Source organism: Mastacembelus armatus, chromosome 6, assembly GCF_900324485.2.
Source record: "Mastacembelus armatus chromosome 6, fMasArm1.2, whole genome shotgun sequence".
NCBI lineage: Eukaryota > Metazoa > Chordata > Actinopteri > Synbranchiformes > Mastacembelidae > Mastacembelus > Mastacembelus armatus.
This window is the reverse complement of record NC_046638.1, coordinates 9,223,296-9,239,571: the sequence shown is the minus strand read 5'-3', so window position 1 is coordinate 9,239,571 and position 16,276 is coordinate 9,223,296. Positions and strand designations below refer to the sequence as shown.

Here is a 16,276-nt window from a genome sequence, read left to right as displayed (position 1 = left end):
TGTTGATATAACCATGATTTAAATGATTTAGAGTCTGACTAAAATGCATTGTTCATATATTTATGCATTAAGTCAAACCATATTAGTGTCAAAAGATTTTATGAAAATAAAGTGCACTGGAAGTGTAACTATTTTATGATCCTGGAGTTTGTTATATGCCATATGGATTTATTTATTTATTTTTGCAAACAACGTGAATGTTAGTGTGCTACCATAACTTAGCAAAGATCTTCGTCTGTGTTCAACAGCGCTTGCAATATGTACAGTGTCTATAACCAGTCATACTAGTTTTTCAACCAAGCACTCAGGGTTCTACCCCGTACAGTGACTACACCTGAAGAGCAGGAAGGACTGTAGCCTCACTTTGCGGAAACATCTTTAAAATGATGGCAGCGACGACTTCATTCTCTAATGAGGACTTACTTTGTTCTCAATGTTCGGATATTTACTGTTTTCCAGTTCTCTTAAAATGTGGCCACAATATCTGTAGAGTCTGTTTAAAGAAATTCTGGGAATTGAAAGGATGCCAAGAATGCCCTGTGTGTGGCAAAGTGTCTCTCACTGGGAGGCCTCCTATCAATTTGGCACTAAAGATAGCTGCGGACAACTATCGAGTGCAAAGGACTGACGGGAATCGAGAAATTTGTTTTCTTCACAATGAGAAGCTCCAGATTTTTTGTCAGAACGATGAGGAGCCCATCTGCTTCTTATGCAAAAAATCGAAAAAGCACAAAGTTCACGAGTGCTGCCCTGTAGAGGAGGCAGCACAGCAGAAAAAGGTAAAAACAGAAATTGGGAAAATAAGGTGACACAAAACACACACACACAAAAAAAAAAAAAAACACTGTGGCTGTAGTAGTTTTTAAATGGAGCCGCAGCAGGGCATTTTATATTAACTTCTTAAATCAAGTAGTCATTTAGTCTAAAAAAAAGTTAAAAAAAAAAAAATGTGGAAAAATAGCAAATTAATTTCCCGTCTCTTGTGATTCTTCTGTGAACATTTCAGAGAGAAATTTCTAAATTTCTTGAGTCTTTAAGGAAAAAGCTCAGAATGCTGAAAAAGACAAAAGAGCACTGGGAGGAGACAAAATCCTACATTCAGGTAAAAGCACATTCTCTGTGGTTTTAAACATGACATCTGGTTTGTTGTATCTTGTTTAGAGCGATACCTACCTGCCATAAACATCTTGCTTCCTCAACACCACAGACCCAGGCGTATGAAAATGAGAGCCTTATTAGGGAGGAGTTTGAGAAGTTACACCTGTTCCTTCAGGAGGAGGAAAACACCAGACTGAAGGCGCTCAAACAGGAAGAGAAAATAAAGACCCAGGTGATGTGTGAGAAGATAGACAGCGTTAAAAATCAGATTGAAAACCTCTCTTCTACCATCATTGATATTGAGACCTCCCTGGGAGCAAAGGATCTATCATTTTTACAGGTACATTCACTGGTATTTTTTTAATGGAAGATCTCTAAGTCTAATAAAAACAGAAACATCTGCAAGTCTCATGTTTATTCAATGTTCCAATTTTACCTGGCACTTCCTTATACATTGTTGGGTCTGTCAGCCTATCGCTATGCACATATAGATGTGGTTACTGTTTTAAAGCATTTTGACCTGACAAAGACCCAACTGGGATCAAAAGGTTAATTTAAATATATTTGTGGTTTGGAGTCAGAGAGCAGGTGTTATAGATTTCCAATAGTTTTGTAACCATCTTACTTATTTTTCAATTAATGATATAATTCACTTTCTTTATCTGACTAAAGGGCTACAAGCAGACAAAGAAAAGGTACGCACAGCCCACACTATCTGATAAAATGACCACTTATTCCATGTTCCCTTTAGACAACAATCAGTTATTGTAATCATTTCATGTTTTAGGCTCAAATGTAACATTCAAGACCCAGAGTGCATAAGAGATATCCTGATAAACTCTGCAAAGCATCTGGGATTGCTTAAGTTTGGAATTTGGAAGAAGATGGTTGACATCGTCAAATATGGTGGGTGAACAAACAATGGCTTTCTATAAACTTAATTAAAAAGAATGAGTTTTTTTTTTTTCAGTAGACTGAACCTTTTTCTAAACTTTCAGTTCCCGTCACTATGGATCCAAACACAGCCCAGTCTAACTTAAAGTTCTCTGAAGAGTTGACCTCTGTGCAGTACAGCACTAAGCAGCTCCTACCTGACAACCCTGAACGATGCACCAACCGTGTGTGTCTGCTGGGAGACACTGGCTTCACAACTGGAAAGCACAGCTGGACCGTTGAGGTCGGCAAGGCAAAAGGGTGGTACATCGGAGTGGCCCAAGAGTCCGTCAACAGGAAGAGTGCCGTCTTCCTCAATCCCGCAGAGGGTTTCTGGGTGATTGGCCTTTGCAATGCAGACTCATTCTGGGCTCAAACTTCACCTCCCACCAAGCTCCTGTTGAAGACGAAACCTGAGAAGATTACTGTAGAGCTGGACTGTGATAGAGGAAAGGTAGTCTTTATGAATGCTACAGATTTAACAACAATACACACATTCAAAGACAAATTCCGAGAAAAGATTTTCCCCTACTTCTCCCCTGGAATTTGTGAGGAGGAGAAAATCTCCAGTCCATTGCTAATCTCCCCTCTGACCATAAGAGTAGATGTAGAACAATCTCATACAGCAACCACATCACTCCGGAGGTAATGAGAAACCTGTTTTATATTAGATGATTGTTCTTTAACTGTTAGGACATTGGTACATAGTTTAAATATTGATGAACCCATGTTTTCCTCAAATTCTGTAGCAAATCCTATTCTGTATCGGTCAGAAGAGCTGCATGCATATATAACTATTTAAACAAGATAAACTTTTTCAGTTATTTCAATTCTTTATTCTTGATCACAACAAAAGTTTTCAGTTCAATTAAGTTAGGGTTCACTTGGGGGCATTAGCTGTCCTTTTCTTTGTTTTTTGGTTTCCTTTGAGATGCCATATCTTTCAATCTAGAGTCCAGTTTTCTCTGCAGATAAGCCTTCTTGTTAGGATCCATGGAGTTGTCTTTCTTTCCGCTACCAGCATAAAGAACACCTTCTTTGCTTATTCTCATCCGAGCGTGAGACTTGGCTTTGTCTCCACAACCGTGAATCTAAAAAAAAAAAAAAAAAAAAAAAAGTTTACAAATGACAAATTAGTTTTTTGGAGAAACTTCACACAGCACAATTTACTCATATTAAAGCCGCCACTATTTCCAGATATTAGCACAGTTGTTTATAATACTTCAAAGATACTGTGTCCATGCATTTTCAGGAGCAACTGCATTATTATATCTGATCCACCACACCTAAATATCAAAATAAAAACACAAACTAAAGAAAAAAAAATGCTGTGTTGTCATTTGTTTCTCTCCTACCTCTGGTATATGATGACTGAGACAATACTGTCTGTTGCAAAATAGGCAAAGTTGTCCAAGGGTTAGCACAGATGCTTTACACTTGACAAAGCTACACACACTGTCGGCCTTTATGACAGCGTTAATAAGTGCATCAAAGTCATCGTCCGGAGCAGCAGCAGCAGCAATGTCACAGGCGCCTGCCTTTGCTCGGTTCTTTCCTGGGAGACAAATCACAGAGTTGATCCATTATACAGACAAAAGGTTTTATGTGGCAGGTGTATAAGGAATCAGTTAAAGGTTTTGAAGGCAAACCTTTTGTCTTCTTCGATGACTGGGTGTGAGCTGGTGGGATGCTGTTCTGTTGCTGTTTTTTTTGTTGTGTGTTTTCTTCTCTTTTCTGCTGCTCCCTTTTCATTCGCTCCAAATGTAACGTTTTCAGATCTAATGAAGGCTGGCACAGTGTCTCTCTTTGGGTATTTGTGATTGGTTCATCTTCCTTGGCTTCTTTTTGTTCTGCTTGCGTCGTGTCCTCGGCAGATGTTGTCACCAGAGGCCTGGAGATGGTGATGCACCTGTCTTTGCCCTCGCCTCTGCTCTCATGCACGAGGCCTAGCTCCTCAGCAATCTGGTGGACCAGCAGGCGGTCATGAGAGTTAAAGGATGACGGAAACGGTAGTTCACTTTGATTCAGGTCCGTCAGAAAGCGCTCTACCTGCTCTCTGATTTCAGTGTATCTGTTTTGGTTCTGCTCTTCCTTTGTCAGTGCTGATATGCAGGACTTTGTGTGCTTCTCTGAACCAGCAATGCTTTCCTTATGGCAGCTATCACTACTGGAGGATTTCTTCTGTCCTTGCTTCATCTTGCTGGGAAGCTGATCTTTAACCTTCTGCTTGGTGGATGTGCAGCTACTGGCAGAGGTATTAGCCTTAATGTTTTTGTGGTCTCGAGTGTAGTTCTGTGGCACAACGTCTTGGATGTACTCAAATGCTGTTCTGACCTCGCCAAGCTCAGTCATGTGATCAGTCAGGGACTTCAGGAAAGCATGGTTTCGAACAGTTTGTGTGTCGCACACTACAGCGATGTGGCGTCGCGCACGGGTAACAGCCACGTTTATTCGTCTGTCCTCTGCCAAAAAACCAACTTCACCTAGATTAAAAGAATGAACAAATATGTATACATGTAAATTTATGTTGTTTACTTTAATGATGTGACAGAATCAGACATGACTTCACAGCAAAAAATAAATAAATGAATAAAAGATTGTGAAAAAAAAACCTTTTCTATTGGATCGAACTAATGACAACACCACCGCCTCTTTCTCTCTGCCCTGAAACCCGTCTACTGATTTTATCTCCAGCTCCGGATGCTTCGCAGAAAGTTTCTGTCGTAGAAGATCAACCTTCACAGAGATAAAAGCATTAAAACCACATTAATGAGTCAATCTGACACAACAGATTTCTAATTTTCATTAATGTGAATATGTGGATCTTCTATTCATAAAATGGAGAAAATGAATTTTTGCATTAGTGCTATAAGAAGCAGTTTTAAGATAGAATTCCTCAAATTAGTAACTTACTTGTAAATTGTATGGCGCAATAACAGCTATGTCCTTAGCTTTAACCCCAGCTTCAATCAAGGCCTTTATGTGCAGTTCAACAATGTCTACCTCACCTGAGGAAATAGTACACACACACACACTTAGATCCCATACCACACAAACAACAAAGACACTGTTTTTGACAATACAAAGTTACCAACCTTGATTGCCTTTGGACTGTTCATCTGTGACATCCATTTCACTCAGACCACAGCCTGCAGTGTCTATCAGTAGAAGCGGTGTGCTGGTCTCTTCAACATCAACGACTCCTGGTAGATCTCTGTTTGGATCAAGAACAACATATTTATCAATAATTTGAACACATCACTCTTCTCTGAAACACAATGCAGTGAGATCAACACAAATTAAGTTCACACTCACTTTAACAAATGCCTCTCCACAGAGATGTGAGCAGTCAGTTTTCCTTGGTACATTTCTTTGGAGGCCCAGTCCATGATGTCACTGTTCATGCGGTACTGGACTGTTAGCATACGGACCACTGAGTCCCCATACATTTGGATAAGTCTCTCCATAAGACTGAGAGACAAACCTTTTGTTGCAGCGCTGTATGGAGGACATACAATAATAATATGCGTCACACTATCAAAGGTCCTGACAGCATATGTCTTACTATGACAAAAAACTAATTTCACACAACACAAATTAATTTTCTTTGAGAGCTAAACCCTTAAAAGGTTCTGAATCCTGATTGTTGCTTATTTAGTCATAAATATTTAGTTTCTTTAGTTGTATATAAAATGCTCCTGATTTAAAAAAAGAAAAAATATTTTAGCACAGGAAAAAAAATCATGGGAAAAATATTAAATACCGAATGTCATTTTTATATGAATGTTTGAAAAGAGGAAAACGTGTCTTTACGTTTGTGATTTGATAGTAGGTGGGAGCTGTTTGTAGTCTCCAGCCAGAATGCACTTGCGCGCTCTGAGCAGGGCGATCCAGCAGCTGCTCTCCAAGGCCTGAGCGCACTCATCTATCACCACCCAATCAAAATGCTCTGCTGGCAGGAACTTCAGCGGGCCGTTATCACAAGCACCTGTACACGCAGACAAGTGCTCTCTGATTGCCTTTCATCATCACTGCTACAACTGAATGATGTTTTCTTCACTGGAAGCTATTACTGACCTGTGTTGGTTGACAACACAACATCAGCACTTTTGAGGATCTGTGTGATTGCTGTTGCTTCTCTAGTTTTCAACTCTTTTCTCAGCTCTCCGATTTCTTTCTTGAAGTTGACTCGTTCTCCTTTTTCATGCATCTTCTTAATTCCCATATTGAAAAAATTATACGTCACAAACCCTTCAAGATAACATGAATTTTAGTAGGAGCACAGAATAAAATACTTACAGAAGCTTTATCGATGTCTTTACGGATGTCAGCAATGATGTTTGCGTTGTCACTCTGAGCGAGGATGGCGTCCAGTGAATGTTTCTGTATGGAGTCCAGCAGTCTGGCAGGGTGACCAAGCCTCAGGACTTTTGCCTTGGATCGGGCTAACCTCTCCACTAAATTATCCACAGCCACGTTAGAGGGGGCACAACACAGAACCTGCACAAACACAAAATTCAAATATCAAAATTATAGGTAAATGAAATAGAATTAATCACGGGGATAAAAACATTCACATGTACACTAATAAATGCATTGCCCTATACCTTCTGGCCTTGTTTGACCACTTGTAGGATGATCTCCACCACTGTGGTGGTTTTCCCAGTGCCTGGAGGTCCATGAATCACAGCCAGTTCTCTCTGAGATAGAGCAAAGGACACAGCTTCTCTCTGGGAATCATCCAGGCTCATGTTTAAGAATTCAACTTCATCTGATGAAACAGAACATAAACAGCCATGTAATCTTTTTATTTTTCTATTGTATGATTCAAGTTGATTTGCAGAGTTTTCAAATGAGTGTAAATTATATGCTGATGTGTAAAAACCCATTTCAAACAATTAGAGGGTTTTTCTAAAGTAATAACTGATTTGGAAAATGTGCCTCACTTGGCTGTGACTGAGAAGAGGGTTCTGTGTCTCCAAAGAGAACATTTATCAGATTGGCAGCTGGTCCATTGTTGTAGCCATTTAATGCATTCAAAGCACTGCAAACACAAAAACACAGAGCAAGCTGTTACAGTGAACGCACTTGTATCTGTCTTGGACACTCAGTGGTATTTTATATGACAGATGCCACTTACTGTTTCATTCGTTTGTAGGTGACATCATTTGCCAACTTTAATAGATTATAAAGCGCATCTGTATCAAAACTTAGCCCATCCTTTGAGTCATCAAATGCCACACTTATAGATGCTTGGCTGACCCTCGTCACTATCCCTGTGCCAATTTGTGAGGCTGCAGTGCATCCACCAGTGTCATACAAGCCAACTATATCACCTGTAACAAAAGACATGAACAGCCATCAAGCAAAATATGAACTTTTAGTTACAAAAAACAACAATCGAATGTTTTATTCTTCCATCTCACCAGGTCCAAAGCTGTTGCTTGGAAGAGATGAAAAGCCAAGATGCTTTCTTGGCTCTAGGACAACAACTGTGCGGCCGTACAGGCCTGTGGACTGACTTCCTATCTGCAGCTTCAGCAGGCAGACTCCTTTATTTTGAAGGTCCTTGAGCGAGATGTTCTCCTGCCATGTTCTGCGGGCAGAAAAAAAAGAGTGACACACCTGTCTTTTCACTTTGATTCTATAGTGACAGCTCTCAATAATAAGATTTAGTTTTTTGATATGCTGTGGGGAAACATCAGAGGTTAAAATCAAAGCCTGGACTTACTACAAACTGTCTCTCAAAAATGACAACACCCAACAATATGACACTCACAAATGAGCTCAATCATCCACTCTTTTGAAATCTATCTCTTCCAAGATCCTTAACTCCATGGATGGTGCAGAACAAAATTGCTGGATTGAAGGTGTACACAGACAAGCAGCACAGTCTGGCTGTTACTTTACTTACCTGGTCTCCTCTATTTCAGCCTCTCTCTCCTCCTGTAGAAGCTCAAGTGTCTTTACCACAAATTTTTCAACCGCCATCACTCTCTAAAAAAAAAAAAAAAAAAAAATCAAAAAGACCATCAGAGTTATAACATTAATACAATACAGTACTTCATCAATTGAGAGCTGATAAGGAGCAGGAGGTTTCCTGTTGGCTAATTACTGTTAAGTTTTAATAAGCTTGTTGTTGTAATGCAAACTGAATTGGACTGATAAGTTTTCCCATTTATGAGGGTAAAGGTGTGCTCTAATACTTTATTCAAGTACGACACCAGAGTGCAGTTTTGAGGTACTTGTACTTGAGTATTTGTACTTTATACTTTCACATGTACTACATTTCAAATGTTGTCTTTTCCCCACACTTCATTTGCTTGAAATAAAACGTTAACATTAATCCAATATGCTGATTTGGCTAACTTTAACTAAGTAAAAACAAAAAAACCTAACTAGACCTGCATGGCACCCCTTGTTATAACGTTATAAACGCTGTGATTCAAATGGCTAATATGTTGTAACTTCATGAAGAAACCGTGCTCACTTCCAGAAATGCTAACATGTTAGCTTGCTAAAAACACAGCACTTAGTAACCTTAGCCGCACAAAACGAGAGTCATACTCACCCTTCACGGTCTGAATAAACCCAAAAAGGGTAATGTTTGTTAATCCTGAGACAATTCTGAAGTCTCTTAATTATTTCCCTTCATGGCATTGCACCAGTAGGCGTGTTTAAGTCACGTTGTCTTCTTTGGTTGTGCTAAGTTGTTAGCATGCTAGCGACGCTGCCCCCTGTCTGCTCAGATGACTTCGCGACTCAATGTTGCCAAATCTGACCCTCAAAACGTATTGCAAACAAAAAGGTTAATGCGTATATCTCAATAATTACATACATTTTTTTAAATTCGTTGTTAATTTGCAAATATGTATATATATATATATATATATGTAAATTTTGATTAAGGCTGTCGTTTTACAGTGCAATAATGACAAAATATTATACTTGTATCTTACAAATTTGTGTTACAATGTACAAAACATGAAGTCTTTAGTCACATACATGTAAATATGTGCAACTACTATCAAAAAAATGATTTCCGTCTCTCTTTTTTATGTCTGAATGTCCCTTTCACCTCTCTTTCTTTGGGGCTGACATACAGCCTAACATTTGTATATGAAACATAGCACAAACCATAACAACAATCGAAAATAGCCGAGTTAGCGAGAAAACCGTCCAATTTGGCAACGCTCAAGACACGTTTACAACTTTTATTTTGAAAAACACGCAACGCGGAAGTTATCCAGCTCCAGAAACACATTGAGCCCAGTTGTCAGTTGCACTGGCGCTGATCGCTCCTGCTTGTTTCTCATAAAATCATCTCCAAGCTTCAGCGGTACGAACGGAGTCGTGTTTGGCTCGTTGTTCTGTGTGATTTCTCATCGCGGGAGGATATGCTGGTTTTTAATCCTCTGTCAGGAAGGAAACACTTGCACTGCAAACCTGCAGACCTGAGCTAACCCATTTTTTTTAAACAAATTTAACGTCCCAGTTCATTTTCATTTTCTTGAAATGAGAGCGACCTTAGTCCTGCTGCACACCGTCTCCTGCTGCTGCCTGGTCAGTGCCACACTTTCCAAAACTGATGCAAAGAAGTCGCACAAAGCTGAGGCTGAGGTGAGTGACTGCAGGTCATGAAGGAGCCCTAACACTCACGTGTGGGTTGGTATATGATCACTGAAATCTGCTCTTTTCTCTTTGCTGTCGCTGTTAAGACTTCTCCAGCTGAGTTGTCTGTGTTGGAGAGGGGCCTTGTTGTGTCAGACCTGCACTGGAAAGACGTAGTGAAGGAGGAGAAGAGACACTGTGCTCACATTAAGAAAACATTTCAAGGACCAGTGCTGGGATATGTCACACCTGTAAATCTGAAATCCAGTCATCAAAACATATATTGATATATATCTAAATGTTTGGTTTTTTTTTTTTACTCAGTCTATATAAATCACATTTCCTCACCCTGTAGTGGAATTCCCATGGATATGACATTGCTAAGATGTTTGGCTCCAAACTGTCTTCAGTGTCTCCAGTGTGGCTTCAGCTCCGGCGACGAGGACCTGAAACCTTTGACGTTACTGGACTTCACGATCATGACCCAGGTACGACACACTTATCACTGAAAGTTAAATAAAAAGTGCTTTCTTTTTTTTTTTTTAGTCTTCTTAGTGTTCCACCAAAAGAGACTAACGTGTCCTGTGTTTCTAGGGTGGGTCAAAGCTGTACGCAAGTCTAACAAAAAAGTCAGGATGGGTGAGTAGATATCATCCCCACTGGCCACAAGTCAACTCAGATCAGTTATTGTGGGGCCAGTGTACAATGGTTTCAGGTAAAACGTTAGTGCTTTATTTTAGTTCACTTTTCTTTACCCTTAGTGCCTCGGCTATTATTTGATGGCTGGTCCTACCAGGACTACATGAGCGTGCTGGGGAGTGAAGATGAGATAGAAGAGCTGGCAGGCGAGCTGGTGGATGTAGCAAAGGTGAGTAAATGTGTTTAGCTTTAACGCTGAGTGTTTGTGCTGGTTTGTTTAATGACACTGTGGCCTTGCAGTCTGAAGGTTTTGATGGCTTCACCTTGGAGCTGTGGAGCCAGCTGGGAGGCAACAAAAGAAAGTAAGTTATTCTATTGAAACATCTGCATTGTTGCTCAGATCATAATTTCTGTGTGAAAGATGATCCAAGTGTCCAATGGCAAAAATCAAATACTATATATAATCTTTTCCAAACAGGGAGCTGGTGCATTTGGTGAAACACATATGTGAGACCCTGAAGGCAAAAAAATTAGACTGCATTCTTGTCATCCCACCAGCTGTGACAAGGTGAATATCAGCCACTGTATATGCTAAAAAAGCAATCTATGATATCTGTGCTTACGGCCCTCTTTTACTTTTCTCCATTATGATCAGTACGGGGCAGCCGGGTATGTTTGGCAGGGAGGAGTTTGAGCAGTTAGCCCCGGTAGTCGATGGATTCAGCCTCATGACATACGACTACTCAAGCAGTGCCAGGTGAGAGAGACAGACAAGTGATATCCATAGATCCACTCTGGTACACATGGAGATGTTTTAAGAGATGATGTTACCTAAAAAACAGCAGCAACAAGATTCAGTGTGTCAACACAGAAAGTGGGTGTGGTTTTTGTTTCTTTCATTTAGACCAGGTCCGAGCTCTCCCTTACCCTGGGTGAGAGACTGTGTTCTCCAGCTTGCACCCAACACTCAGTGGAGGCAAAAGATTCTGCTTGGACTCAATTTGTATGGCCTCGATTTTGCAAACCAGGGAGCAGAGCCAGTTCTGGGAGGAAAGTAAGATAATGTTGTAACTACTATTGGAATGCTTTATTTACCTTACATTGATTTTTAAATTGATGCTATAAAACCAGATAGTCTTTTTATTCTATACATTCATTCTTATAGTCAAAACTTGGCATCTGCATTACCCATAATAGTACTTGACCATGACCGTTCAGTTGACTTTTCAGGTGTGTTATGCTAGTACCAGGAGATTTAGTCAGATATGAAGACTTTAAACTGAGTCTTCAATTTACCAGATTTCACATAACCCCCTCTGGAGCCACGAAAGGACACAGACAAACATTTTCAGATATAGTCCTCCCCCAAACCCATAAAAAACACAATTTGATGTGTAAAACTGGTGGATTTCTTTTCTTTCCCCTTTAAGACCTGTACAAATGTGTGAAAAAAAAAACTACCTCTGTGTGGTTGCGGTTCGATCCCATTCAATTGACAGTGACCCAGATGCAGCTCCACAACCAACCAGTTTTCTATATGAATGTTGCTAAGCCCTGTCCCCGTGACCCTGGTTAAGGAATAAGCGGGTATAGATAATGAATGGATGGATGGATGTTGCTAAGCTTTGATTGATGCACAGAAATATGTGACACAACCTTTGTCCAAATAATCCCCAACCCCCTTAAACCAGTGTGAAAAAGGACAAAAGCACAAATACAGAAATCCCATGTGTCAACCAAACATTTTTAACTTAAATCAAAAAACTGTGTTACAGCAAAATCTTGGGAGAAATTAATAGGTTTTCAGTGTCTTAACACTTTCTTTTTCTATAGGTACATCGAGATTTTGCGAGAACACAGGCCAAAACTTCTCTGGGATGAATATTCTGCAGAGCATTATTTCAGTTACAAGAGGTAAGAACAGAATAAAACTTCTAAATGAACAAATACTTGACTCCCACAGCATAATTTAACAAGATTTACCCCTATCCTTTCTTTTCAGGAACAATGCAGTTAGGCATGTGGTGTACTATCCGTCACTGAAGGTAAAGCACTTCACATTTTAAGTAAGTTTCCAAATGTTCTGTTTTACAGAAACAAGGGGAGATTCATTTTATTATGATTATTTTGCAGTCAATCTACCTGAGAGTTTCTCTAGCTACTGAACTGGGAACTGGAATATCCTTATGGGAATTGGGACAAGGACTGGATTATTTCTATGATCTCCTATGAGAGTTGGATTTGTTAGTGATAATGGTGGACTTTGGATCATCAGCACCAGTCATGGCTTTTTTTTTTTTTTTTTTCCCTCCTCGGAAACATTGTGTACCAAATATTCAGGTGCTGTATGCAAGTAGCATTTGTTTTTTTCTTTCTGAGCAACTGCAGTGAGCTTTGAAATGAGCAATTAAAGGTTTAATTAATACACAGCTTTAAGGGTCAATGGAAGTGTTGAGAATCCTGGTCTCTATAAATTAAAAAGATTTGTTAATTTAAAATATACAAACAGCTGACAGTAGGTAATTCAATATGTTTTATTCCCTTTCATTGATGATACTGTTGAAAAAAAAAAAATGTGTACAGTTCAAAGTGCAGTACCACATCTCCATTCAACAGCAGACTGCATGATCATAAATATGTATACAAATTATAAGATGGGGTGTATTCTTTTATAGAGGCCTTCAGAGTTCATGTGCCACAGTAAAACATCATTGGCGAGTAATGAAGTTGTATTTACAGTACTGCCAAACATGTTTTGACCCAACATCTTCCAATATTTGTCTGAGATTAATATTTAAGTACATGAATATAAAGGTGAAAGAACTAAGCTGTTTCAGTTTGAGCACTTTGCTTTTTTTACTTTGTACTAGAGAGAAAAATTAGATTATTTACAGCAAGTGAGGTCGACTGCATATTCTGACCGGTTATTAGGTGTCTATCTATGACGACATGCACGGCATCTTCTTGACTGGCTGGAAAACAAAGGGGTAAACATGACGAGGGTTTGTTTTTGTTATTTTAAAAGACTGATTAAGTATTTTGCTCATAATTTAGTATCAGTGCTCTGTAGTTCAGCTTACCTGTGTATGATCCACCACTGTCTTTCACAAAGTCTTCCACAATCAAGGGCAGGTTAGCAAAGTCAGGCCTCCGAACCAGTTCAAACACTGATGGCTTTAAACAGAAACGAGTTACTGTTAGTGTTCACACTGAACACACACAGGGCATGTTGCCGTTATGTTTACATGAAGAAGACTAACCCCTGTTAAGCTGTAACCATTGAAGATCCACCTCTGACCCTCAGTAGCACAACACAATGCTGATATTCCTTGTCCAACTGCACAAATAGGCTCTGCATATAGAAAAAACAACTTATATCTGTTTCTACAAGACACAAAAGGATGAGCAACGGGTAGCTTTAAAAATAAGCCTTGCACTCACTCTGGTGAGAGATGAAATGTGTGAGAATGCGGTGCAGAGAGCCGCTGTGTGCCAGGTCATGCAGTGCTCCAGGACAGTCTGGGATGAGCAGCACCTGGTATCGGGCACCTGAAAAGGTCATTATGACAACTGAGCAGAGTCCAAAGAGTGGCAACAACAGCAGACATGAAAATGTTCAAATAACTGTGAAATGACTACTCTCACCATCTATAGACTCAAGTTTGGCAGGTGTTGCGTAAGGTTTCACACTGAAGTCCTGCACCCATCTGGTAGTGGTCTCATCTATTCCTATGAAGTCTATGGGCTTCCCCTGCAGTTCAAACAAAAACTCTGACCTCAGAACAGAGTAAGTAATGATTTGTTGAGTTCACAAAGTGTTCACTGACATGACAATCTGAATCTTGTATGTCCATGGTCTAACAGGTGTCTTCAGTTGAGCCAAATAAAATGTGATAAAAGGTGAAACAGACTCTATTTCAATAACAGCATTACAAACATGGCCACACTGTTCTACATTCTTCACCACAGTCCCAAAATATCAGATTTAATCAGACAGTTGTGCACATGGTAAACAAGTCCAACATTCTGACAGTTTGAGCTGCTGTCAGGATAAACAAGCAGTGGGGAAGAAGTATTTTGAGGTAGCTGAAGTAGGACAATAAAAATAGACATCCAAGTGTGCTGTCAATGAGGGCCGCTTATTTAATTTTTTTAAAGCACATCCATTCTACTGGTTGCTTAGTAATTCTTTACAGGAGGGAAGACCTGGTTTTATTCAAAGCACATCTAAGGTCTCCTGGAGACCCAAGGCCAGGGCGGCCCAGAACACTTAAACTGCCATCAGTCTTTTATGATTAAATGTTTTCTACTCATCACAACTGGCTCTGAATACCCACTTTTCTTTACAGCTACTGTTCAGAGGGGTCATAAACTATAGGAGGCCCAATATGAAATGTCTTGTGTTGGGACTACTCCTGCTCCTTGGCAAAGATTTTACAAGTCTCTGGAACTGTAGTGTTAAAATTATGATAGTGACGTCTAACAACACCATCCAAGATGTCGTACAGATGTTCAGTTGGGCTGAGATCTGTTCAGCATTACTTTCACACTCTTTGAACCATTCAGTGATCCCTCATGTCCAGTGAATGGAAGCCTTGTCATCCTGGAAAAGACTATTCTCATCATGATCAAATATAACTATTGGATATGGCTGATCACTCAGATTAATTTTATATTGTTTGTGTATAAAAATGATGCTTCCAAACAGATGCAAACCATACCAGGAAAACAGCCCTAGCATCTGCATGCAATATGTTAAAATGCTCACTTTTTTTCAAATCCTTCATTCAAAAATGTGGTGTTTAGTCTTTGGATGTCTGATTTTCATTTCACTGTGCAGAGTTTTAACTGAAACATAATCTGCAGCTATTTTGGTAATTAATTAATCATAATCCTTCAAGTAGAAAACAGCACATTTCTCAGTTCCAGGGTCTCCGTTGTGAAAGTTTTTATTTTGGTTTATAGCTCATTTTTTATTATATAAGCCAAAGAGTGGTTTGGTGCAGAGCTAGTGATGTGGAAATGTCTTCCAGTTTATGTACACTGAGAAAACACTTTACAGTAAGCAGGCAACATCTCGTGTTCAGACCTTACATTTTTGCAAAGAAAAATTTTGTAAATATATTATGGATTTGTAATAAGGCAGATTTAGTAGATCGACTTCAGAGTTTTAAGTAGGTGATAGATTTTTTTCAAGAGAACAGCAGTCAAATTATTATTCAAAAATATCTTCATATGTCCTGAACATGTCTGGAGTGGATATTTAATGCTTTTCCTTCAATTTGTCACCCACATGCATGTTATTGTTAGTCCAGTCCTTTAGATATTTACCATCTGACAGAATTAGTTACCTAATTCAGAGCTTATTTATTGCACTGGTATCTATGATATTGCACAGAACTTCATCCTGCAAAATCACTGGCTCGACTACAAACACAGGTGAGATCTGGACATTTCAATGTTTAATTAGTTCATGGAGATTAAGTAAAATAAATGGTTAATTATGACACTGCCATGTAACTAAAACAGGGTCGCAGGGATTACAAAAGGGGAGTTCACTTATTTATCTTTCGTGCACTTTTTTTTTTTTAAAGCAACACAGTCTTACCCCAGGTGTGGCTGTCTGCAGGTTGAACACTGAGGAACAAAGACTGAAGGACTGATGGAAAGACTTCGCTGACACCCCTGTACAGACAAAACACAGCGAGTTTCCCAAAGCTCACCGCAAACATGCTAGAGGTAAACACATGAATTCATTAAGAAAAGACTCAGACCTGCTCGGCTTTTTCAGGCTAATACTCACCCTGAGGAGACGCACTCGCCACTATCAAACAAGTCGGCTTCGCAGACATCTCACTGGACTTTGCTTTACACCCGCATGAAATGTTTTAAGCTTGTTTGAAACGAATAAGAAGATAATGGGAAGTAAATTAGTGCTAGTGAAAAACGGGAGGGGGACGTCCTGTCAGCTGACAACAACATCCGCTCAACGGAT

The 16,276-nt window shown here is 39.5% G+C and overlaps 4 protein-coding genes across 5 annotated transcripts; 2 read left to right on the top strand and 2 right to left on the bottom strand.

Annotated features, from left to right (window-relative positions):
• Positions 1-240: 240 nt before the first annotated feature.
• LOC113132443 (zinc-binding protein A33-like) lies at positions 241-3,148 on the top strand. Its single transcript, XM_026310498.2, has 6 exons — positions 241-779; positions 1,007-1,102; positions 1,208-1,438; positions 1,771-1,793; positions 1,886-2,004; positions 2,097-3,148. The coding sequence occupies exons 1-6, from the start codon at positions 384-386 to the stop codon at positions 2,678-2,680; spliced, it is 1,449 nt and encodes a 482-aa protein (XP_026166283.1). The 5' UTR covers positions 241-383; the 3' UTR covers positions 2,681-3,148.
• ighmbp2 (immunoglobulin mu DNA binding protein 2) lies at positions 2,853-8,739 on the bottom strand. Its single transcript, XM_026310494.1, has 16 exons — positions 8,603-8,739; positions 7,946-8,028; positions 7,458-7,627; positions 7,172-7,367; positions 6,978-7,075; positions 6,639-6,802; positions 6,331-6,531; positions 6,109-6,244; positions 5,845-6,019; positions 5,347-5,529; positions 5,127-5,245; positions 4,945-5,039; positions 4,644-4,767; positions 3,681-4,514; positions 3,387-3,586; positions 2,853-3,122 (listed from the first exon to the last, which is right to left on the bottom strand). The coding sequence occupies exons 2-16, from the start codon at positions 8,020-8,022 to the stop codon at positions 2,925-2,927; spliced, it is 2,970 nt and encodes a 989-aa protein (XP_026166279.1). The 5' UTR covers positions 8,023-8,028; positions 8,603-8,739; the 3' UTR covers positions 2,853-2,924.
• Positions 8,740-9,515: 776 nt separating this feature from the next.
• On the top strand, positions 9,516-12,953 carry chid1 (chitinase domain containing 1). Its single transcript, XM_026310499.2, has 12 exons — positions 9,516-9,651; positions 9,750-9,893; positions 9,998-10,130; positions 10,237-10,281; positions 10,404-10,510; positions 10,582-10,643; positions 10,760-10,849; positions 10,937-11,038; positions 11,186-11,335; positions 12,115-12,195; positions 12,284-12,326; positions 12,415-12,953. The coding sequence occupies exons 1-12, from the start codon at positions 9,547-9,549 to the stop codon at positions 12,511-12,513; spliced, it is 1,161 nt and encodes a 386-aa protein (XP_026166284.1). The 5' UTR covers positions 9,516-9,546; the 3' UTR covers positions 12,514-12,953.
• On the bottom strand, positions 10,964-16,223 carry gatd1 (glutamine amidotransferase class 1 domain containing 1). Of its 2 annotated transcripts, XR_003295898.2 has the most exons (8): positions 16,085-16,223; positions 15,890-15,966; positions 13,927-14,032; positions 13,723-13,830; positions 13,542-13,633; positions 13,362-13,455; positions 11,209-11,324; positions 10,964-11,112 (listed from the first exon to the last, which is right to left on the bottom strand). XR_003295898.2 is itself a non-coding variant. In XM_026310504.1 (7 exons), the coding sequence occupies exons 1-7, from the start codon at positions 16,131-16,133 to the stop codon at positions 13,138-13,140; spliced, it is 642 nt and encodes a 213-aa protein (XP_026166289.1). In that variant the 5' UTR covers positions 16,134-16,223; the 3' UTR covers positions 12,802-13,137. The 2 variants fall into 2 exon arrangements, 1 of the variants encoding a protein (XP_026166289.1); XM_026310504.1 differs by lacking the exons at positions 10,964-11,112; positions 11,209-11,324 and adding an exon at positions 12,802-13,253.
• Between the last annotated feature and the right edge of the window lie 53 nt (positions 16,224-16,276).

Coding starts and splice junctions, on each gene's coding strand:
- chid1 (XM_026310499.2), top strand. CDS start 9,547: ATGAGAGCGACCTTAGTCCTGCTGCACACCGTCTCCTGCTGCTGCCTG. Junction 10,850..10,936: donor ATCCCACCAGCTGTGACAAG/GTGAATATCAGC, acceptor CATTATGATCAG/TACGGGGCAGCCGGGTATGT. Junction 11,039..11,185: donor GACTACTCAAGCAGTGCCAG/GTGAGAGAGACA, acceptor TCTTTCATTTAG/ACCAGGTCCGAGCTCTCCCT.
- gatd1 (XM_026310504.1), bottom strand. CDS start 16,133: ATGTCTGCGAAGCCGACTTGTTTGATAGTGGCGAGTGCGTCTCCTCAG. Junction 13,831..13,926: donor CAAACTTGAGTCTATAGATG/GTGAGAGTAGTC, acceptor TGACCTTTTCAG/GTGCCCGATACCAGGTGCTG. Junction 13,456..13,541: donor ATGGTTACAGCTTAACAGGG/GTTAGTCTTCTT, acceptor TTCTGTTTAAAG/CCATCAGTGTTTGAACTGGT.
- ighmbp2 (XM_026310494.1), bottom strand. CDS start 8,022: ATGGCGGTTGAAAAATTTGTGGTAAAGACACTTGAGCTTCTACAGGAG. Junction 5,530..5,844: donor CCTACTATCAAATCACAAAC/GTAAAGACACGT, acceptor TCCTCCATACAG/CGCTGCAACAAAAGGTTTGT. Junction 5,040..5,126: donor ACAGTCCAAAGGCAATCAAG/GTTGGTAACTTT, acceptor CTATTTCCTCAG/GTGAGGTAGACATTGTTGAA.
- LOC113132443 (XM_026310498.2), top strand. CDS start 384: ATGATGGCAGCGACGACTTCATTCTCTAATGAGGACTTACTTTGTTCT. Junction 1,103..1,207: donor AGACAAAATCCTACATTCAG/GTAAAAGCACAT, acceptor TCAACACCACAG/ACCCAGGCGTATGAAAATGA. Junction 1,439..1,770: donor AGGATCTATCATTTTTACAG/GTACATTCACTG, acceptor ATCTGACTAAAG/GGCTACAAGCAGACAAAGAA.